We start from the raw sequence: 17917 nt of genomic DNA on the forward strand, positions 1-17917 counted from the left end.
GTGTGTGTGTGTGTGTGTGTGTGTGTGTGTGTGTGTGTGTGTGTATACACATATATACCACATCTTCTTTATCCATTCATCCCTTGATGGACATTTGGGTTCCTTCCATACTTGGGCTATTGTTGAAAGTGCTGCTATAAACATGGGGGTGCATGTGTTCCTTCAAAACAGCACACCTGTATCCCGTGGATAAACGCCTAGTAGTGCAATTCTGGGTATTAGGGCAGTTCTATTTTTAGTTTTTTGAAGAACCTCCATGCTGTTTTCCAGCGTGGCTGCAGCAGCTTGCATTCCCATCATTTATTCATTTTTAAAATTTGCCAACTGTTACAGTGTTTTATAGCTATTTTTTTCCTGGTCTGGAATCCAGTTCAGGGTCATGCATTGCATTTATTGTCATGTATTCTTTAGCCTCCTTTAATCTAGAACAGTTCCTCGGGATTTCTTGGTATTTCTTGATTTTGAGAGTTTTAAAGAGTAGAGGCCACTTATGTTGTATGGTTTCCCTCAATGTGGGTTTATTAAATATTTCTTCATGTGTTTAGATTCAGATTACACATTTAAAAAATATCTAGAGTGATGGGAGAATACTTTTTTTAGGCTGCGCATTTTTCATAGGAATATTCACAGGACTGATGGTGTTTTTCTCAGTGTGTCATATCAGAGGATTCGGGATATCAGTTTTTATATCAGTATTGGTGACATTAGCTTTGATTACTTAGTTCAGGTGGCATCTTGTAAGTTTCTCCATTGTAAAGTTATGGTCTTTCCCTTTTTAAGTAACAAGTAAATCAAAACTATGGCAGTCCTATTTGTCATGAAATGTTAACCTACTTAGTTTTAGCATCTATTGATGCTAAACTCCATCATCCCATCTCTGTTTATTTGTTAGTGTTCTAACAGAAAAGATTTCCCTTCTCCGCCATTTATTCATTCAGTTGTTTATGTCAGCAGGGGTTCATGGATTCCTAGTTTTTTTGGTGAGTTCTGGTCCATTGCTAACTATCATTCATTTGATACTCATTGTCTCAGATGTGGCTGGGGAGAGCCCTATAAGCTGGTGATTCTATCCCTTGTTCTTAGAACATTTCATTACTTCTTTTTTTTTTAATTATTTAAAAACTGTACATTTTCTTCTTCTTTTATTTCTTTTTTTATTTTCTTAATGTTTATTTTTACGTTTGAGAGAGAGAAAGAGAGACAGAGTGCGAGCAGGGGAGGAGCAGAGAGAGGGAGACACAGAATCTGAAGCAGGCTCCAAGCTCTGAGCTGTCAGCACAGAGCCAAATATGGAGCTCGAACCCATGGACCACAAGATCATGACCTGAGCTGAAGTTGGACACTTAACAGACTGAGCCACCCAGGTGCCCGTCTTCTTTTATTTTTTTTTAAGTTCATTTATTTTGAGACACAGAGAGAGAGTGAGCAGAAGAGGGGCACAGAGAGAGGGAGAGAGAGAATCCCGAGCAGGCTCCACACAGTCAATGCAGAGCCTGATGTGGGGCTCGAAACCACGAACCATGAGATCATGACCTGAACTGAAATCAAGAGTCAGACACTTAGACTGAGCCACCCAGGCACCCCTCATTACTTCTTTATACAAAAAGATTACCAGGATCATCTTGTATTTTCCCTGCCCTAGCCCTGGAATTAGCTTTTTCTCCAAGGAGCCCTGGGTCCTTTTAGTGGATAATGGCGGTTTAAAAATAAGATCTGGGCCCTGGGTGTGTTTATAGCTCCTAGGGTGCCACTGCTTTTATACCTCTCAGTAGATAGAGGTAGGGAAAAACACAAATGTGTGTGTATAACCATGAATTTGTTCTGATGCCTCCAAGTCCAACCTACCTACATGTATCTGTTTTTAAAAAAAATGGTTTTAGATGTATCATCTTTCTTTTTAGTACCGAGACACATAAAGGAAATAGCCACCACCAAACAAAAGGACAGTTGTTCCAGTACCCAGATAATCTATAATGGCATTAATAAAATGACATATATACATGCTTAGGGTACATAAGTACAAGAAAGCACCAAATAAAAAGCGATAATCTTCTTCCTACCCTAGGCTTGTCCCCAGTTTCATGTGCTTCCTTACAGGAAAAACTTAATACATATATCAGGGTGTATGTATGTATATGAGAGTATGTACTTTTTCTGTTTTCTTTTTTTAATGTTTATTTATTTTGAGAGAGAGAGTGAGCATGAGTGGGGGAAGGACAGAGAGAGAGGGAGAGAGAGAGAATCCCAAGCAGGCCCCACACGGTCAGCACAGAGCCTGGTGTGCAGCTTTATCCCATGAAATGTGAGATCATGACTTGAGCCGAGATCAAGAGTTGGACGCTTAACTGACTGAGCCACCCAGGCGCCTTTGTACTTTTTCTCCTTTAATTTTAACAATTTGACATAGCAGGAAACAGGCTGCGCATACTGTTTATTATTATTATTCTATTATTATTATTTTGGTAACTCAATATATCCTGGAGGTCTTTCCATACACTGGGTGGCTCTACACTATTCTTTCTTTTCTTTTATTTTTTTTTTCAACGTTTTATTTATTCTTGGGACAGAGAGAGACAGAGCATGAACGGGGGAGGGGCAGAGAGAGAGGGAGACACAGAATCAGAAACAGGCTCCAGGCTCCGAGCCATCCGCCCAGAGCCGACGCGGGGCTCGAACTCACGGACCGCAAGATCGTGACCTGGCTGAAGTCGGACGCTTAACCGACTGCGCCACCCAGGCGCCCCAACTACACTATTCTTTGTAATAGCATGGTATGTCTCATTATATGGATAGACTAGTTTTACTTAGCCAGTCTGTTTTGGTGGACATTTTGTTTCCAGTGTCTTGCTTTTATAAACAGTGCTACAGTAAACACCCTTCTGCATAGGTCTTGGTCAAAGTATATCCATGGTTTCCCCACGGTTGTTCCTATTAGTCATTTTATTGGTATTATCAGAGCATCTTCCAGAAAGTTCACTTATATAAGCTCACACTTTTGCCTGCAGTATATAAGGACAGGTTAAATGATTTTGACACCTGCCTCCACACTTCTAAGGCTCCTGATTATAAGTCTCCAGTGTTCCCACCAATCATGGAGACCAAGAATCAAACCAGGCTTCCATTCTAAGACTGTAATTAAATGCCTATTTGTGTTGTTGTTTCTCACCTTAATTTAAAATCTGCAGGTCTAATCTCTCCATGCAAGAACAAACTTCACCTGGTGAATAGAGATACAAAAAAAAAAAAAAAAAAAGTAACATTGGGGTTGTCCTTGTTAGCTGTAAGGGCTTATACTTAAAGCAGTTTCGTCTCTAATTTGTAATCAAATGAAGGCAGGTCCCTGATAGAGTCTTACCGGGACCTTTTGCCAGAGGAGAACTGTGGGTGGACCACGAAGTCAGGAGAAGGAGGAGCTGTGACTCTCTCTGACTTCTGGACACTTCCCAACCTCTGATCAGAGAGGAAGCAGACTCAGCCCTTTGTGTGTCTTGTACAAGGGAAGATCAATGTGAAGGTCACTTGATTTTAAATTTCTTCCCAGACTTATCTTTAAAATCTCATGTAAATTGACATTCCGTTCTTGTTGAAACATACAAATAATGGCTGGCATGGCTTCCTGCAAAGTCAAGTTGATGGACTGTGTTTATTCTGTGGCTTCACCTGCCTCCTGGTACACTTCCAGTGTTAGAGACACCGGGCTATATTCAGCTTATCTTTGGCTCCGTCCCACAGAAACAGACCCAAATACAAGTGCAAGTGGTTTATTTGGGAAATAATCCCCAGAAGCACTGCTGACGATACAGGGAAGAGACAGGGAAGGGAAGGAAGCTGATACAGGACGTAATCATGAACAGGTTAGCTCTGTGGGCAGCTGGGTTTCAATCCTGCTGGGGACTGCTGGGACACTACATAGGACAGTGGTTCTCAAACTTTGCTGCACATTAGAATCACCTGGGGAGCTTTTGAAACTCCTGATGTTCAGAATCCCTGGATAATGGGAGCCAGGCGTGAGAGTTTTTTAAACTCCCTTGGTGGTTCCAGTGTACGGTCAAGATTGAGACCACATCTCAGAGTTGTCCCCACAAACTGTAGGAAGCTGGGCTATTTGCCTACTAACTCCAGTACATCACAGGTTGAGGGCTGCTCCTGATGGCATTAAATCCCTAGCATTTCTGGCCAGTAGAAAGCCCAGTTACGTAAGGGAATAGTGATTGCCTAGGGATGTGGACCAGAAGGACTGGCTACACAGCCAGATCTGACATAAAATTTTTTTGTTTTGTGCACTTACAGAGCACCCTCAATGAGCCATTTAAACTCTTTAAGTCTCAGTTTCCTCAGGTGTAATTATTTTTGTGTGTGTATACAGCTGTAAAGATTGGATGTCACATGTGGAAAGTACCCAGCATGCAGTGGATCCTTTTTTAAAAATTTTTTAATGTTTTTATTTATTTTTGAGACACAGAGACAGACCATGAGTGGGGGAAGAGCAGAGAGAGAGGGAGACACAGAATCTGAAGCAGGCTCCAGGCTCTGAGCTGTCAGCACAGAGTCCAACACGGGACCCAGACTCACAAACCGCAAGATCAGGACCTGAGCTGAAGTCGGACACTTAACCAACTGAGCCACCCTGGTGTCCTGCAGTGGATTCTTTTTTTTTTTTTTTTCAACGTTTATTTTTTATTTTTGGGACAGAGAGAGACAGAGCATGACCGGGGGAGGGGCAGAGAGAGAGGGAGACACAGAATCAGAAACAGGCTCCAGGCTCTGAGCCATCAGCCCAGAGCCCGACGCGGGGCTCAAACTCCCAGACCGCGAGATCGTGACCTGGCTGAAGTCGGACGCTTAACCGACTGCGCCACCCAGGCGCCCCTACAGTGGATTCTTAATAGATGGTTGTCATTATAAACCCAGCAAAGGGAAGGAGGAATGAAAAGGAAGAGCAGCCAGAATATGCCATAAAAAAACCCTAAACTTTAGCAACTCAAGTTGTGAGTTCTAATCTGATAGCCAGTACCTAATGGTTCTGCCAGGGAACCTTTTCTCTATTTAAAGGACTGTCTTGATGGGTTGTCAGGATTTACAATGCATCTCAGCAGGTGCAGCCAGTATTCACCTCTGCTTTGTGTGGCAAGGTGCCTCCAGGAGTAGATGGTCCAGACACCAGGGAACCAAAGGAAGCCTTGCTCTCCCTATGGTTAAATGCCTGCCTGTTAGCATTTAGGGACCTACTTAGGAATGCATGGGGTGCTGTGGCTGATAAGGCATCACCAGCACCGGGGTCTTTCTAGATAGGAAAAGGCAGGAACACAAAATGAGTAAAGAGCTGAGAACTCTCCTTGTAAAATCAGGTTCCCAGTATTACTGTGGACCACAAACACGTTTGACTCTGAATTGTGCAGTTGGATTATCTAAGTTGATTGGTTACATAGAGTAATTATCTAGAAATTAAGCAATTGTTTAGACATTCCCTAAACCATACAAATAACTTTTTTGTTGATAAGGGCTTCAAACCGTTGCATATGCAAAGAATTTTAATAAATGAGAGTTCATTATGCTGTTAAAAGTAAATGAATGAACACATAAAAGAGGGCCAGGGAAGCATCAGCGATTGTAATGTGTTATGAACGAAGGACTGTGATTAGTCCAAGTCAGTGCACCTGAGAGCCAGTAAAAAATATACACAAAATAATTATAGTAATTATTAGAAGGCCAAGGAAAAAGCACTCTGGTTAATTCAATTTTGTGCTTCCTGTCACATCCTATTGTTGAAAATCTTTGTGAATAACACCTCCTTCTCCCAAGTTAAATTGATGCCCATAATGAAGTTTTTCTAGGATAATCTCTCTGGAAAATATACTCACCAGCTCTCTACCCTGAGTAGACCACGTTTCCTGTCTTCTTTCCTGCTCCTCTGGCCTTGAGTGTTTTTGGAGGGAAAAGTGGTCTATGCTTGAGGAATGACAGTGACTCTGGCTGCCATTTGGTTAGCAGGGCTGGTGGTGGCACTGACATGCTGGCTGGCTCTCCCCTCCTCCCGTTTGTCCGGTTGGACATGATTTCCTTCCCGTGGGAGAGAAGGACCTTTCCTTGGCCAGGACGATTTCATCTCTGCTTCCAAACAGCCTAAAGGCCAGGTGTTCCATGGCCAAAGTCAACAATCAGGGCTTTTCCTAGTTTTCCAAAGTCAGGTTAGTGGGTAGACTTTTATACATTTTAAGTATTTTCTCTATGGTTTGTTTCCTCTGGCACCTGCTCTCACTTGCTGTTACTGCTATAGTTGCTTCTGCTACTATTTCGCTGATAGCTGAGTAGCTACTGTGTGCCAGGCATTGTGCTAAGCCCTTTACCCACATTGATCTAGTTAACTCTCACGATAACTTTTGTATTCCCATTTTATAGATGAGGAAACTGAGGTTTGAATAGGTGAAATGATGTGCTTAAGGTTCTACAACAAATCCAAGTCATAACTTGGGTGTGAAGCCACCAAGTCTGACTTCAGTGCCAACTTAGCTTTTTCAAATGCCATAGTTAATGGCATCTGTTTCAGGCCATAGTTAATGGCATCTGAACATAAAATTACATTTCATGTTAGTTATGGTTTCTTCACTAGTAGCTCAGAGAACACCAGGATTTCCAGGTTTGCTACCCCATGAGCACATTGAAGAGTCTAGAAAACAGGATCAGGTTGCTGGATGTTGGAGAAGGTGTTTTAAAAATAGGAGGAACTCCCAGGAGTGTATTAAAAATGGAGGAGGGGTCCCTCTCTCGCTCACGCCTGCAGCTTCAGACAGGAGCAAAACAGAATGTGGATCCGTTCCCTGCCCAAACGTGAGTTTAGCAAGTCAAGCTCCAGCTAAGGGCAAGGACAAGAACACAAAATCCTTTTGCTAATCTCTCCCCAAAGAAGGCGCAGATGAAAGGGAGGCATTAAAGCCTCTGAAACCACCAAAGCTGTTTGCCAGCAAAGAGATAAATCAAAAAAGGTTTGAGATCTGGTTTGAATTTAATAATTACAAACGACTAATCGGGGGCCATTTGCTGTCAGGTTGGGAGCTGCACTCCTTCCATCAGTGTGTTTTTGCTGCTCTGCTCACTTGGTTATTAAATAGAAAAGCCCTGTGATTAAATAACAGGGCTGTCCCGACACTAATCAATTCAATCTCAGCCATTTAAAATGAAGTCAGGCCTTGCATTTGCCCTGTCTCTGTGAGCGGAGTAAGGACAACACACTGGAAACGTGACTGAAGGTATCTGGAGAGCGTCCACTTAGACCCCTGTGTACCGTGGGTAGTTCCAGGATGGTCAGGCTGCGTCCTAGCCAGGTTCCCCCCATCCTGTAGGATCCCCATCTCTGGTACCCACCCTGCCCACCTCACAATGTCAAATAACAACAGAACAGCGGCGACAACAGTGGTAATGGAAAGTGCCACAGTAACAAGAATAATGACCATTTTTTAATCTTTCGCTATTTGCCGGGCCCTGTTCTAAATATTTTATTTCCTTTAATCTTCGAAATAACCCCATGATGGAGAAATCAAAGCTTATGGAAGTGTTTTATAGACACAGATCCCCACATCTAGAAACTGCCCCCGACCCATTGTAGGTCCTCAGTGAGTAATTGTTGAGCGAATGAAGGGATAAAGAAGTAAGTTTATCACACCAAATAGCAAATAGTGGAGCTGGATTTTGAACTCAGGTCTGTCTCATTTAAGCTCTTAATTTCCTTCAGGTATGTAGGGAAATACCTTGTGAGCCTTTTATATTGTTTTTAAAAGGCATTATTTTAAATGTGTTTAAATATATTTTATATTTTTAATATATTAATTCAAATAAGGTAAATATTGTTTTTTTTTTTAATTTTTAATGTTTATTTTTGAGAGAGAGTACAAGTGGGGGAGGGGGCAGAGAGAGAGAGAGAGAGAGAGAGAGGGTGGGGGGGGAGTCACAGAATCTGAAGCAGGCTCCAGGCTCTGAGCTGTCAGCACAGAGCCTGATGTGGGGCTCAAACTCATGAACCATGAGATCATGACCTGAGCAGGAGTTGGATGCTTAACTGACTGAGCCACCCAGGCACCCCATATTGTTTTTAAACAATATAAAAAGAGAAATAGCATTGTAAGGCAGAAAGATCAGTGGTTTGAGAATTAGGCTGGCCTAGAGAGAAATCCCTCTCTAGTATTTACTAATTTTGTGACCTTGAATGAGCATGAGTGTCCCTCACTGTAAAATGAACACAGCAATTCTTATTTAAACTGGGTTAAAGAGTAGCTTAAATGGAACAGTCCTTTAAATTGTGAGCACAGTGCTTGGCTCGTAGCAGGTGCCCACTTTCAGCTTTCACTTCCTTCCGCTTGTGTATTAGAAAGCACCTGGAGGGGCGCCTGGGTGGCTCAGTTGGTTAAGCGTCCGACTTCAGCTCAGGTCATGATCTCACGGTCCGTGAGTTCGAGCCCCGCGTCGGGCTCTGTGCTGAAAGCTCAGAGCCTGGAGCCTGCTTCAGATTCTGTGTCTCCCTTTCTCTGACCTTCCCCCGTTTATGCTCTGTCTCTCTCTGTCTCAAAAATAAATAAACATTAGAAAGCACCTGGATTCTCCTTGGATTCTGAGGTTCCAAACCTCAAAGATCTCAAGATTTGAGTCCAGAGAGAATGGGAGCTGAGCCCAATAAGGATAAGACATTAAGGCTTGGCCCAGTTCTTCTGAACATTGATCAGTCAGGGATAGGGTCAGTGCTCTCCATAGAGAGCCTTACCCAGGACACCAGAGAAAAACTAGTTGTTTATGGACCATTTACTCATGAGATTTAGTGGTCTACCTTGTTCTATTAGAAGGTAGCCACGCCTAAAGGAGAGAGCCATTGAGTGGCCTGGAGAACAAAGATGCTTCGTGAAAGTGGGTTGGAAGGAGCACAGGTGAACACTTATGGTTGAGATAGCAGGATGGTGTTACCAGTAGTGAGTCTCAAACAGAGTCCACTCAGATCCATCCAAACATACCCCTATCTCCATCAGACCTTATATCTGAACATATGAAGGGCTTTGCTCTGTTGCAAATTAACAAAGGGGCTTTGTGTTTGTTTGTTTCTTTTGATTCGAGAAACATGAGTTTTTCTAGCACCCAAGCACCTCTAGAAAGTATCTCATCAAATATGTAACCTGCAGGTCTAAGGAACCAGATAGTATATTCAGCCCCTTTGTTCTCATAAATTCCCCTCTGTATTTGCCTTTCCTGCCTGCCCTAGATAGGTGCCTAGGTGTTCAAAGGGTTCAAGTGCCCATTAAGTTCACTTATGATTTGGTTCAAGCTGGCTGTTCCCCTTCAGTTGAGGTATTCTTATACTTTGATTCCTTGCTCCTAAAGATTGAATCCCTGTGCCATTGCTGAGGGCAGTGCCTGGATAGATGCCCTGGTCATGGGAGTCCCTCACCCTTGAACAGATCTGATATTCCTTTTCATAGGGGGAGTGGAAGTCACCCATATCCCACTTAGACCAATGTTTGAACAGCCATGATTTAACATCTCTATGTATTTTAAGAAAAATAAATGCCTCCATTGGTAAGGGAAAAAAACCTTTCTTATTTGGAAAGCAAGAGTTGTAGCTTAAACTTGCAGGTTTTATGTCTCCAGGGAAATCTGAGGTTGAAGAATGTCAGCTTTCAGTGATCTTTGCTTTTGAGGTTTTGATTTAATTTTGGCAGCCAGGTGGTTAGCGGAAGGGAAGGGCGTCACCTCAAAAACACTGGCCTCCTTTATTCATTCTTTCGTTTAGTCACTCATTCAGAAATTATTCATTGACCTACTGCACAGAGCACTGGGGTTTAAAGTTATGTACGCAAATCAGCGCAAACTATAGCACCCAAGGCGCTCTGTTTTCATGGTTGAAAGGGAAGCAGACTCTGCATTCGCTTCAGTAAATTGAACAAGAATAACAGGGTGGGTCCATGGCTCCTCCAATTGGCTGATGAGAACATGCAGGGCCAAGTGTGTAAATGCAGACAGTTTGCTCAGTGTCCTTCCAGCCTAGGAACCTCCCCTCCCCCACAGGTAAGCTGCCCTTTGTTTCTGATGCACAGGGAAGGTAAAATGGTGGCTTGACTCAGCCCTAGCCTACCTGGTGGCAGGCAGTGATAGCTTCTAAAGCTATAAAGGACCACAAAATGTTATCTAGGTGTACTGTCTTCAAGGCCAGTTCTTTAATAGAATAAGTTATAAAGGTGTTTCCTCCCCAACTCCTCATGTGCAACACTTCCTTACTCCATCTCTGTACGATGTGCCCTTCCAGACTCTGGGACAGGACAGTGTAGTGGGGAAACACATAGCCTGGAGCCTGATGAATCCAGGCTCTGCCTCTTGCTAATTATAGAACTTTGGGCAAATCCCTGCCCCTCTCTGAACCTCCATCTCCTCCTCTGTAAAATGGAGATAACACTTGTTCCTGCGCAGCTCCTGGGATAGTCGTGAGAATCAAATCAGATCATGCATATGAAGATTTAGCTCTGTGATGGGAAGGTGGTGAGTATTAAATTGGCCAAAGCTAGTTATTGTCATTATCAATCATTCTGGTGAAGTTCAAAATGAGTGTAGTGTCCTGTCACACCCTTTGCTTTCTGAGATACACATTTGTCTGTGTCTCCAGGATTTAAATTTCCCATGAACTGTTCTTCAGATCATTGACATGAGCTCAGCTCTCCAATAGTTTAGAAATTCCTGGGTGGAATTTAGAAGCTCCTAGGTTGCAGTATGCAACCCATGCATGGGGCTGTGTCACCTGCACACCTTTCATCGCGTGGGCCAATCAGGCTGGCTGGTCTGGTGGAATGGGTGCCCATTTGGTCCCCTCCACTCTCTCCCGCTGTGCCCCCGTTGGAGTTGGGTAATTGGTGAAGATAACAAGCTTCTCAAAGGGTGCAGGACTGAGGGCATCCGCAAAACAATCAAGTGCTATCGTAGGGTGTGGGGGCCATGCATCAGGTACTGCAGCAGGTTCTGGAACGTGACCTTGACAGACCAAGTCCTGCCTTCATGGGCTTATGGCTCATGAGAAGGTCAGCCAAAAACCAGAAAACAAAAGATTAAATTAAATGGGGGAAGGGAAGGAGGAAAAAAAAATAGATACACATAGGGAGGGAGGGAGGCAAACCACAAGAGACTATTAAATACAGAAAACAAATTAACGGTGGAAGGGGAGGTGGGGGAGAGGGAAAATGGGTGATGGGCATTGAGGAGGGCACTTGTTGGAATGAGCAGTGGGTGTTGTATGGAAGCCAATTTGATAATAAATTGTATTCATAAAAAAATTTAAAAAGTAAATTATCATTCTAAACTGTGTCTCCCTTTCTAGTCTGTCTCAGCACTTCATCTGACTCATTCACAACGGAGATCACAATCTGCAATTATTCTGTTTTCTTTTTACTCCCAGTTAGTGAGCATGGAGCTTGCCTAGCTCATTCACTGCTGTATCCCCAGATCCGCCGCAGGGCTTTGCACATCAGAAGTGCTCAGTAAACACAAAACAAGTGAACAGATGGCTAAACGACACTTGTGAAGTTTTTGCTTCAGGCCCAGAACTTAACCATCAGGCTCCTTCTTGGTTGCTGGCAGTGGTCAGTCACCACCCCCTGTAATAGAAATTGAAAAGAAAATCCATTTTGATAACCCTTCAGCTTTCATTTTATAAATGTGTGGGTTTCTCAAGGAGATCACTCTATCCCTGATTAAGTGGCCATGGCTTAATTAAAAAGGCTACTAGAGGACGTTTATCTTCTGGATTTGACACTTGGAGCACGTGAAGTGTCGGAGGTTAGGGGTGCTCTGGAGACTGAGTTCCAGCCCTGGGTAATTGTTGAGTTGGTCTGGAGAGAGCTATATGCCTCTGAGGGAAAAAACTCTTGGAGTGCCTGGGTGGCTCAGTTGGGTAAGGATCTGACTCTTGATTTTGGCTCAGGTCATGATCTCACGGTTTGTGGGTTCAATCCCTGAGTTGGGCTCTGCACTGATAGCACGGAGCCTGCTTGGGATTCTCTCTTTCCCTCTTTCTGTCTCCCCAGCCCTGGCTCATATGCACACTCTCTCTATTTCTCTCTCAAAAATAAACATTAAAAAAAAAAAACATCTTATTATCCCCTCTCCTTCACCAGGATGGGCTTCTTGAGATAACAGGCTACCATTAACATGTTGCATTGACAAAATTGTTGAGCTCTAGGACTGGAATTGTAGCACCATGAAATTCTATAACTTGACAATATTGGGTAGCAGCATATGTCTGTGTGGCTTGCAGTTTGGGTAACACGTGACAGGAGCTGCTATTTATTGTGTGCCTACTGTGTGTCAGGCCTCGTTCATGCCTCCATATGCATATCATCTATGATCCTAGCAACAACCCTACCTGGTAGGCATTATTCACCTCATAGACAACATCCCAGAGCCTCTGCCCCTCATGGCATTTCCCAAGCGCCCAGGTATAACACTGTGACCTCTCAACACAAGAGAAGCCAGACTCAGGAAGGGCACAGACTATCCTGGGTAGCAGCTGTCCCCTCTCTTACACCCCAGCACGTGTTACTGATTGATTGCAGCATTGTCCCATTTTGCTGTGCTGTGTACTGCTTCTCAATACAGCTCCAGTCAGAGGCTACCAGACGTTCCAGGTAGCAAATGAGTTGCAACCTATTTGCCAAGCATGCTTTCAGTGATATGTGTGAAGGGTTTTGCCCCAGAAATTAGAATCCTGGATTCAGAGTGTTACACCCTAGCCACGTTACTTTGAACAAATTGTTAATCTCCCCTGACTTCAGTTTATTTATCCTAGAACGGAAATTATCCTTTGCTGTACTTGCCTCAAAAAGTCACCTTGTAAATGTTAAGCAGTGAATTGGCTTCACTGACACCACAGTGCTGCTTTTAATTGTAACTAGATGATGAATCATAAGGGTCAGGTCCCTATACCAACATGAAGCATTCTCAAAATGGCACGTGGCTCTCCCCGTTTTTTCAGGGCTCCCCTCAAAGCCCCTGAATAGAGTATCTGACCCCCTAAAAATCACCTGGTGAGTTTGTTAATGCAGATTCTTGAGCACCATCCCAGATGGCTGATTTGGTATCCTGGTTCCTGGCATTCATCTCTAAATCATTCCACTGCTCAGATGGAATAATATATAAGATCTAGAACTCCATTTCTCTGGATAGAACTATGTGCACCTGTGGGGTTCTAAAGATCTAGGCGGCTGGCTATGGAACAAGAGGCCCTAGTCCCCTCCCAATATCTTTGGCCTATGCAAACACCTTCTTCTCTGAGAAGATCTCTCCAACCCCCACCGACACTAATTACTCCTCACTGTGCTTGCACAGTCTTCTAAGCCATGTTTTGAGCACCCACTATGTGCCAGGCACTCTGCTAAGCTCTAAAATGCGTTACCATATTTACTCCTCTCCCTTTGAGAGTAGAAGCTAATATCATCACTCCCACCTTAAGAGTTGAGAAGGGGTAACTCAGAAAAGTGAAGTGACCTTCCTAGGATGTTTGGATTTTTCTACATTCTACTTAATTCCTTCAGGGTCTGTCCCTCCTGAAAGAATGTGAGTTAAGGAACTCACGCTCTGCTGCTGCTGGTCTTTGCAGTCCCAGAAGCAAAAGCAGGGCCAGGCTCATGATAGATGTTCAACAAATCTTCCTTGAATTGATTTGAAGAAATACTAGGACAATTGTAGTAAGACAGACAAGGATGGCTCTGGTTGCTTTCCACTTGCTGTCTTTCCTGCTCAGGGTATGATAGAGGAGGAGGAAGAGGTGGGCTTCTTTAGGGACTAAAGACTAACATGTCTCTGGATTCCATGGGAACTTCATGCCAGTGATTCTGGTCCTTTGGTAAGTTTCTGCCAAGTTATGATCAGGAGACTTAAAAAGTCACACCATAGGGACTCAAGTGATACTTGCCCGTTTGGTTGAGCTGGAATGCAGAAGTGAGGTGAATGTATCCCTGATGAGCTCTATTATGGTTTGTAGATGGAGTTTCTTTTCTTTTTATAAAGAAGAAAATATATTTTCCACATCTAACCTGGCAGATGGTCATAAGTTCATTTCAAATACAGTTTTCTTCAGTTCCAGTAATGATTTTTCTTGGTGTTGATGGCTATAAAACAGGAAAATTGGAGATGATGTCTAAGATTTGTTCCAGCATTCTGGTTCTGTGATTATATCAGGATCCTGGATGAAGTTTAGAACTTTAAATTTAAATTACCCAAGTACAAAGCACCTCTAGAACTGAAATATCTTCAAGTGAATTAGATTTCCTTTCCGGTCTAGCGTCTTCTTCCAAGTTAGTCAGAATCTGAACTTTGTATCTAAATATCTAAGCCTTAATATAAAAAAACATTTAGGAAAAAAGGAAATACAAAAAAAAAATGTAGCAGCAGGAATCAGAATAATGTAAACCAATTACCTTAGAGTTTGAAGCTTCTCCATGATTTCTTAGGCTTTCTTAGAATTATTCATTTACATAGGTTGGTTAACGGTTTTCGGGAAACACGGTAGAAATGGCAAGGGTTGCATGTGCCATTCGATTGATTGCTTTTTTTCTTCCCTTAATCAAAGCCATAATCCTTGCTTGCATTTGAACCTTGTCTATCGTTTGTTTTGCAGCGAAAACGCAAGCAGAGCACCCAAGATGAGGATGCAGTTAGCCTTTGCAGTCTCGACATAAGCGTAAGTACAGCGCTTCCTGTTTCCTCTGCCGTGAGAACACGTCTCAGCTCTGAATCTGTTTGTCAACATGCTGTGTGCCATAAGTGGGCTTCCAGGATCCGACAATGGAAGTTGTGAACTGGGGAAAACTCTTTTTGACATTTCACTTGACTGGAGAAAGCTGCGTGGCCGACTTAAGCTCCCAAGCCAAGCTGTTTATTGCTCATGTTTTGTTTTTGTTTTTGTTTTTCTCATGAAATGAAGTATGAAATCAGTGCATCTGAGTAGAGTCTAGATAAATGCCACTGTGCTGTTTTAGAGGCTGGTTCCAGAAGATGGTCAGATGTTTGTCTCCCTTACAGGGAAGTTAGTGAGTTGGTCAGGCAGCCGGTGCCCAAAGGCTGGGAGAAGTCTCCAGCAGCTGGCAGAGTGAGTGACTTTGGATTTAACAGATCTTCGTTTGACTCCAGATTCTACACTTACCATTTATGTGACACCTTTCCTTGCCTCTGTTTTCTCATCTGGAAAATAGGGATGAAAAGACGTCACCTAACAGGATTGTTGTGAGGATCAAATAAAACAACAAAAGTGAGACTACCAAGCACACTGCCTGGGACATACTAGGCACCCACCAAATGTGAGCCTTCTGTTTTTCTTTAAAAGCAGAAGTTTGCAAAAGATATTTAATGACATGTTAGTCGAGTGCTGGTGATGAGAGAGGCAAAGAACTTTCTTGAATTTTTCAGGCTGTGTCCTTGGTGCTTAATTTCAGCAGCTTTCTTTGTATGGCTTCTTTGTCTCCCCAGTGACACAACTGGGAAGCCAACATGGGCCTCCAATGCACTTATTATCAAAGGGCTGGGGGTGGATATTCAGGCCCTCCTGGGATCCGTGTGTCCATCCATCATCTGTACTTCCTTGGAGTCTGGTCATTGTGCATGGTGGATCCATCCAGCTTTGGGCCCTGGTCTTCTCCTCTGTGGACACCACAGAAGCCATTGTTATGAGATGAGAAGGCTTCTGTGCTAATAATTAAGAACCGGGTCATGATCCTGGCTCTGCCTATAACTAGCAGTGCAACCTTGGGCAAGTTGAATCTCCTCTCTGGGCCTCAGTTTCCCCATTTGTTAAAAAAAAAGTTTGAGATCAAGTCCTCTGAAACCATTGTGAATATTTGGAACTTTGTTGAACATGGATTATTGGGTTCTCGTATGACAGCATTTAGTTAAATGTTCTTCCAGTATAAACAATGCTCTTCCAGTTATTTTTAAATGTTTTTATTTATTTATTTTCAGAGAGACAGAGAGAGGGCACAAGCAGGGGAGGGGCAGAGAGAGAATCCCAAGCAAGCTCTGAACTGACAGCACAGAGCCCGACTTGGGGCTTGATCTCATGAACCGTGAGATCATGACCTGTGCCAAAATCCAGAGTCTGTCCTTAACTGACTGAGCCATCCAGTCACCTCTAATTATTGCAGAGTTTTCTGTGATGCAAATAGCCATGATAGAATGATCCTGAGCTGGTGTCTAATTAATGTACTTGGACATCTTTATTTCACCATATGGTGTTTGTTCCAGTCTTTAGACCATCAGATTAATGGAGTTGGACCAGTTTACTAGGATACCATGGTAACAGGACAAAAAGATGATGTTCTTCTGGGTTTTACTTTACTCACTGAATGTTTTATTATTGACAGGTGAAGTCAATGAAACTCTTAGTAGCAGTAAGGTTTTTGTTGTTTGAATGTTTTTAATTTTGTGGGAATTATTAGAATCATTGACTTTTAGAATTGAAAGAACCTTAGCCACCATCTAGTTCTGTCCTCTCACTTTGAAAATGAACAGTAGAAGCCCAGGGAGATGTAGTGATTTAGGTAAGACTTTAGTCGTTTCTACAATTATACCTCATCATACATTTTTCTTCAACTACATTATATTTCTTTTTCAGGAAAACAGGTCTCTAGAAGTTTTTAAATTAAAAAACCACTAAACTCTCTTATATGAAAAGATTATTTATGAGTTGTGATTTGGTTTTTGTCTTGATTGGCATCAATGACCTTGTCTTCTCATGAAGGTCACTTAAGTCTCATATAACGAATGATCCAACCTCTTTTCTCTTGGTGCGGCTACAAAAGACATTTCTCTCCACACCCCCCCCCCTTTTAATCATCTCATAACATGTTTTGTTATAATAAAGAGACTTTTATAGAAATCTAGCTTTATGCTTAGGGATATGCTATGGCCAAATTCCTTTCTAATTTGCCTGTCATTTTTTCCTGAATCTTGGCAGACAGATTCTAGAACCTGGGACAAGTTTCCTACAGATATTATCACATAGTATTATAATAAATGTAAAAGTTAGAAAGACCCTACAAATCTCCTAGACTCTTAGAAGCTGTTAGAAGACATGAAAACTGGTGTGTTCTAGGTTTACTGACAATCCCAGTCATATGGAAATGACAAGATGTGTGACAGATCAAGATGAGGCCTTGGGAGAAGTGGTACTGATTTTCCATGCCTTTTACCTAATAGCCATTCAGCAGACATATTTTGAACTGAATAAGTAGGAGGTGCAGTCACTCACATTATTTTCTATAAAAGGCAATAACGTCTAAATAAATAGATGAGTCCAATAAATTAAGTGTTCTAATAAATAAATGGCCTTTGCAGGTCACTCGAAGATGCTTTAAAATGGCTGGATGTTCTTTCCTGCTTTGTCAAAGATGAGTTGGCCATACGTTTGTCGGTCTAGTTCTGGGGTTTCTATTCTATTCCATTGGTCTATGTGTCTGTTTTTGTGCCAATACCATGCTGTCTTGATGATGACAGCTTTGTAGTAGAGGCTAAAGTCTGGGATTGTGATGCCTCCTGCTTTGGTCTTCTTCTTCAAAATTACTTTGGCTATTCGGGGCCTTTTGTGGTTCCATATGAATTTTAGGATTGCTTGTTCTAGTTTCGAGAAGAAAGCATAAGAGACTGTTGAGAACTGAGAGCAAACTGAGGGTTGATGGGGGGTGGGAAGGAGGAGAGGGTGGGTGATGGGTATTGAGGAGGGCACCTTTTGGGATGAGCACTGGGTGTTGCATGGAAACCAATTTGACAATAAATTTCATATATAAATAAAAAAAAATAAATCTTAAAAATAAATAAATAAATAAATAAATAAATAAATAAAATAAAATGGCAATAGCTCAGTAATTGCAGTCCCTTAACTAACCAGCAGCATTACTGAAGAGTT

At 42.5% G+C, this 17917-nt stretch overlaps 1 protein-coding gene across 6 annotated transcripts in view; it reads left to right on the top strand.

Moving 5' to 3' along the window:
* Positions 1-17917, top strand: part of ARHGEF3 (Rho guanine nucleotide exchange factor 3) — a 307785-nt gene that overhangs the window by 148212 nt on the left and 141656 nt on the right. For all 6 annotated transcript variants that reach the window (XM_040454717.1, XM_040454720.1, XM_040454719.1 and 3 more), the window contains one exon: positions 14639-14701. In XM_040454717.1, the coding sequence (XP_040310651.1) occupies positions 14639-14701 (63 nt within the window). The remainder of the gene's footprint in view (positions 1-14638; positions 14702-17917) is intronic.

This window comes from Herpailurus yagouaroundi, unplaced genomic scaffold (genome assembly GCF_014898765.1).
Source record: "Herpailurus yagouaroundi ecotype Mexico unplaced genomic scaffold, PumYag 213, whole genome shotgun sequence".
Taxonomy (NCBI): Eukaryota; Metazoa; Chordata; class Mammalia; order Carnivora; family Felidae; genus Herpailurus; species Herpailurus yagouaroundi.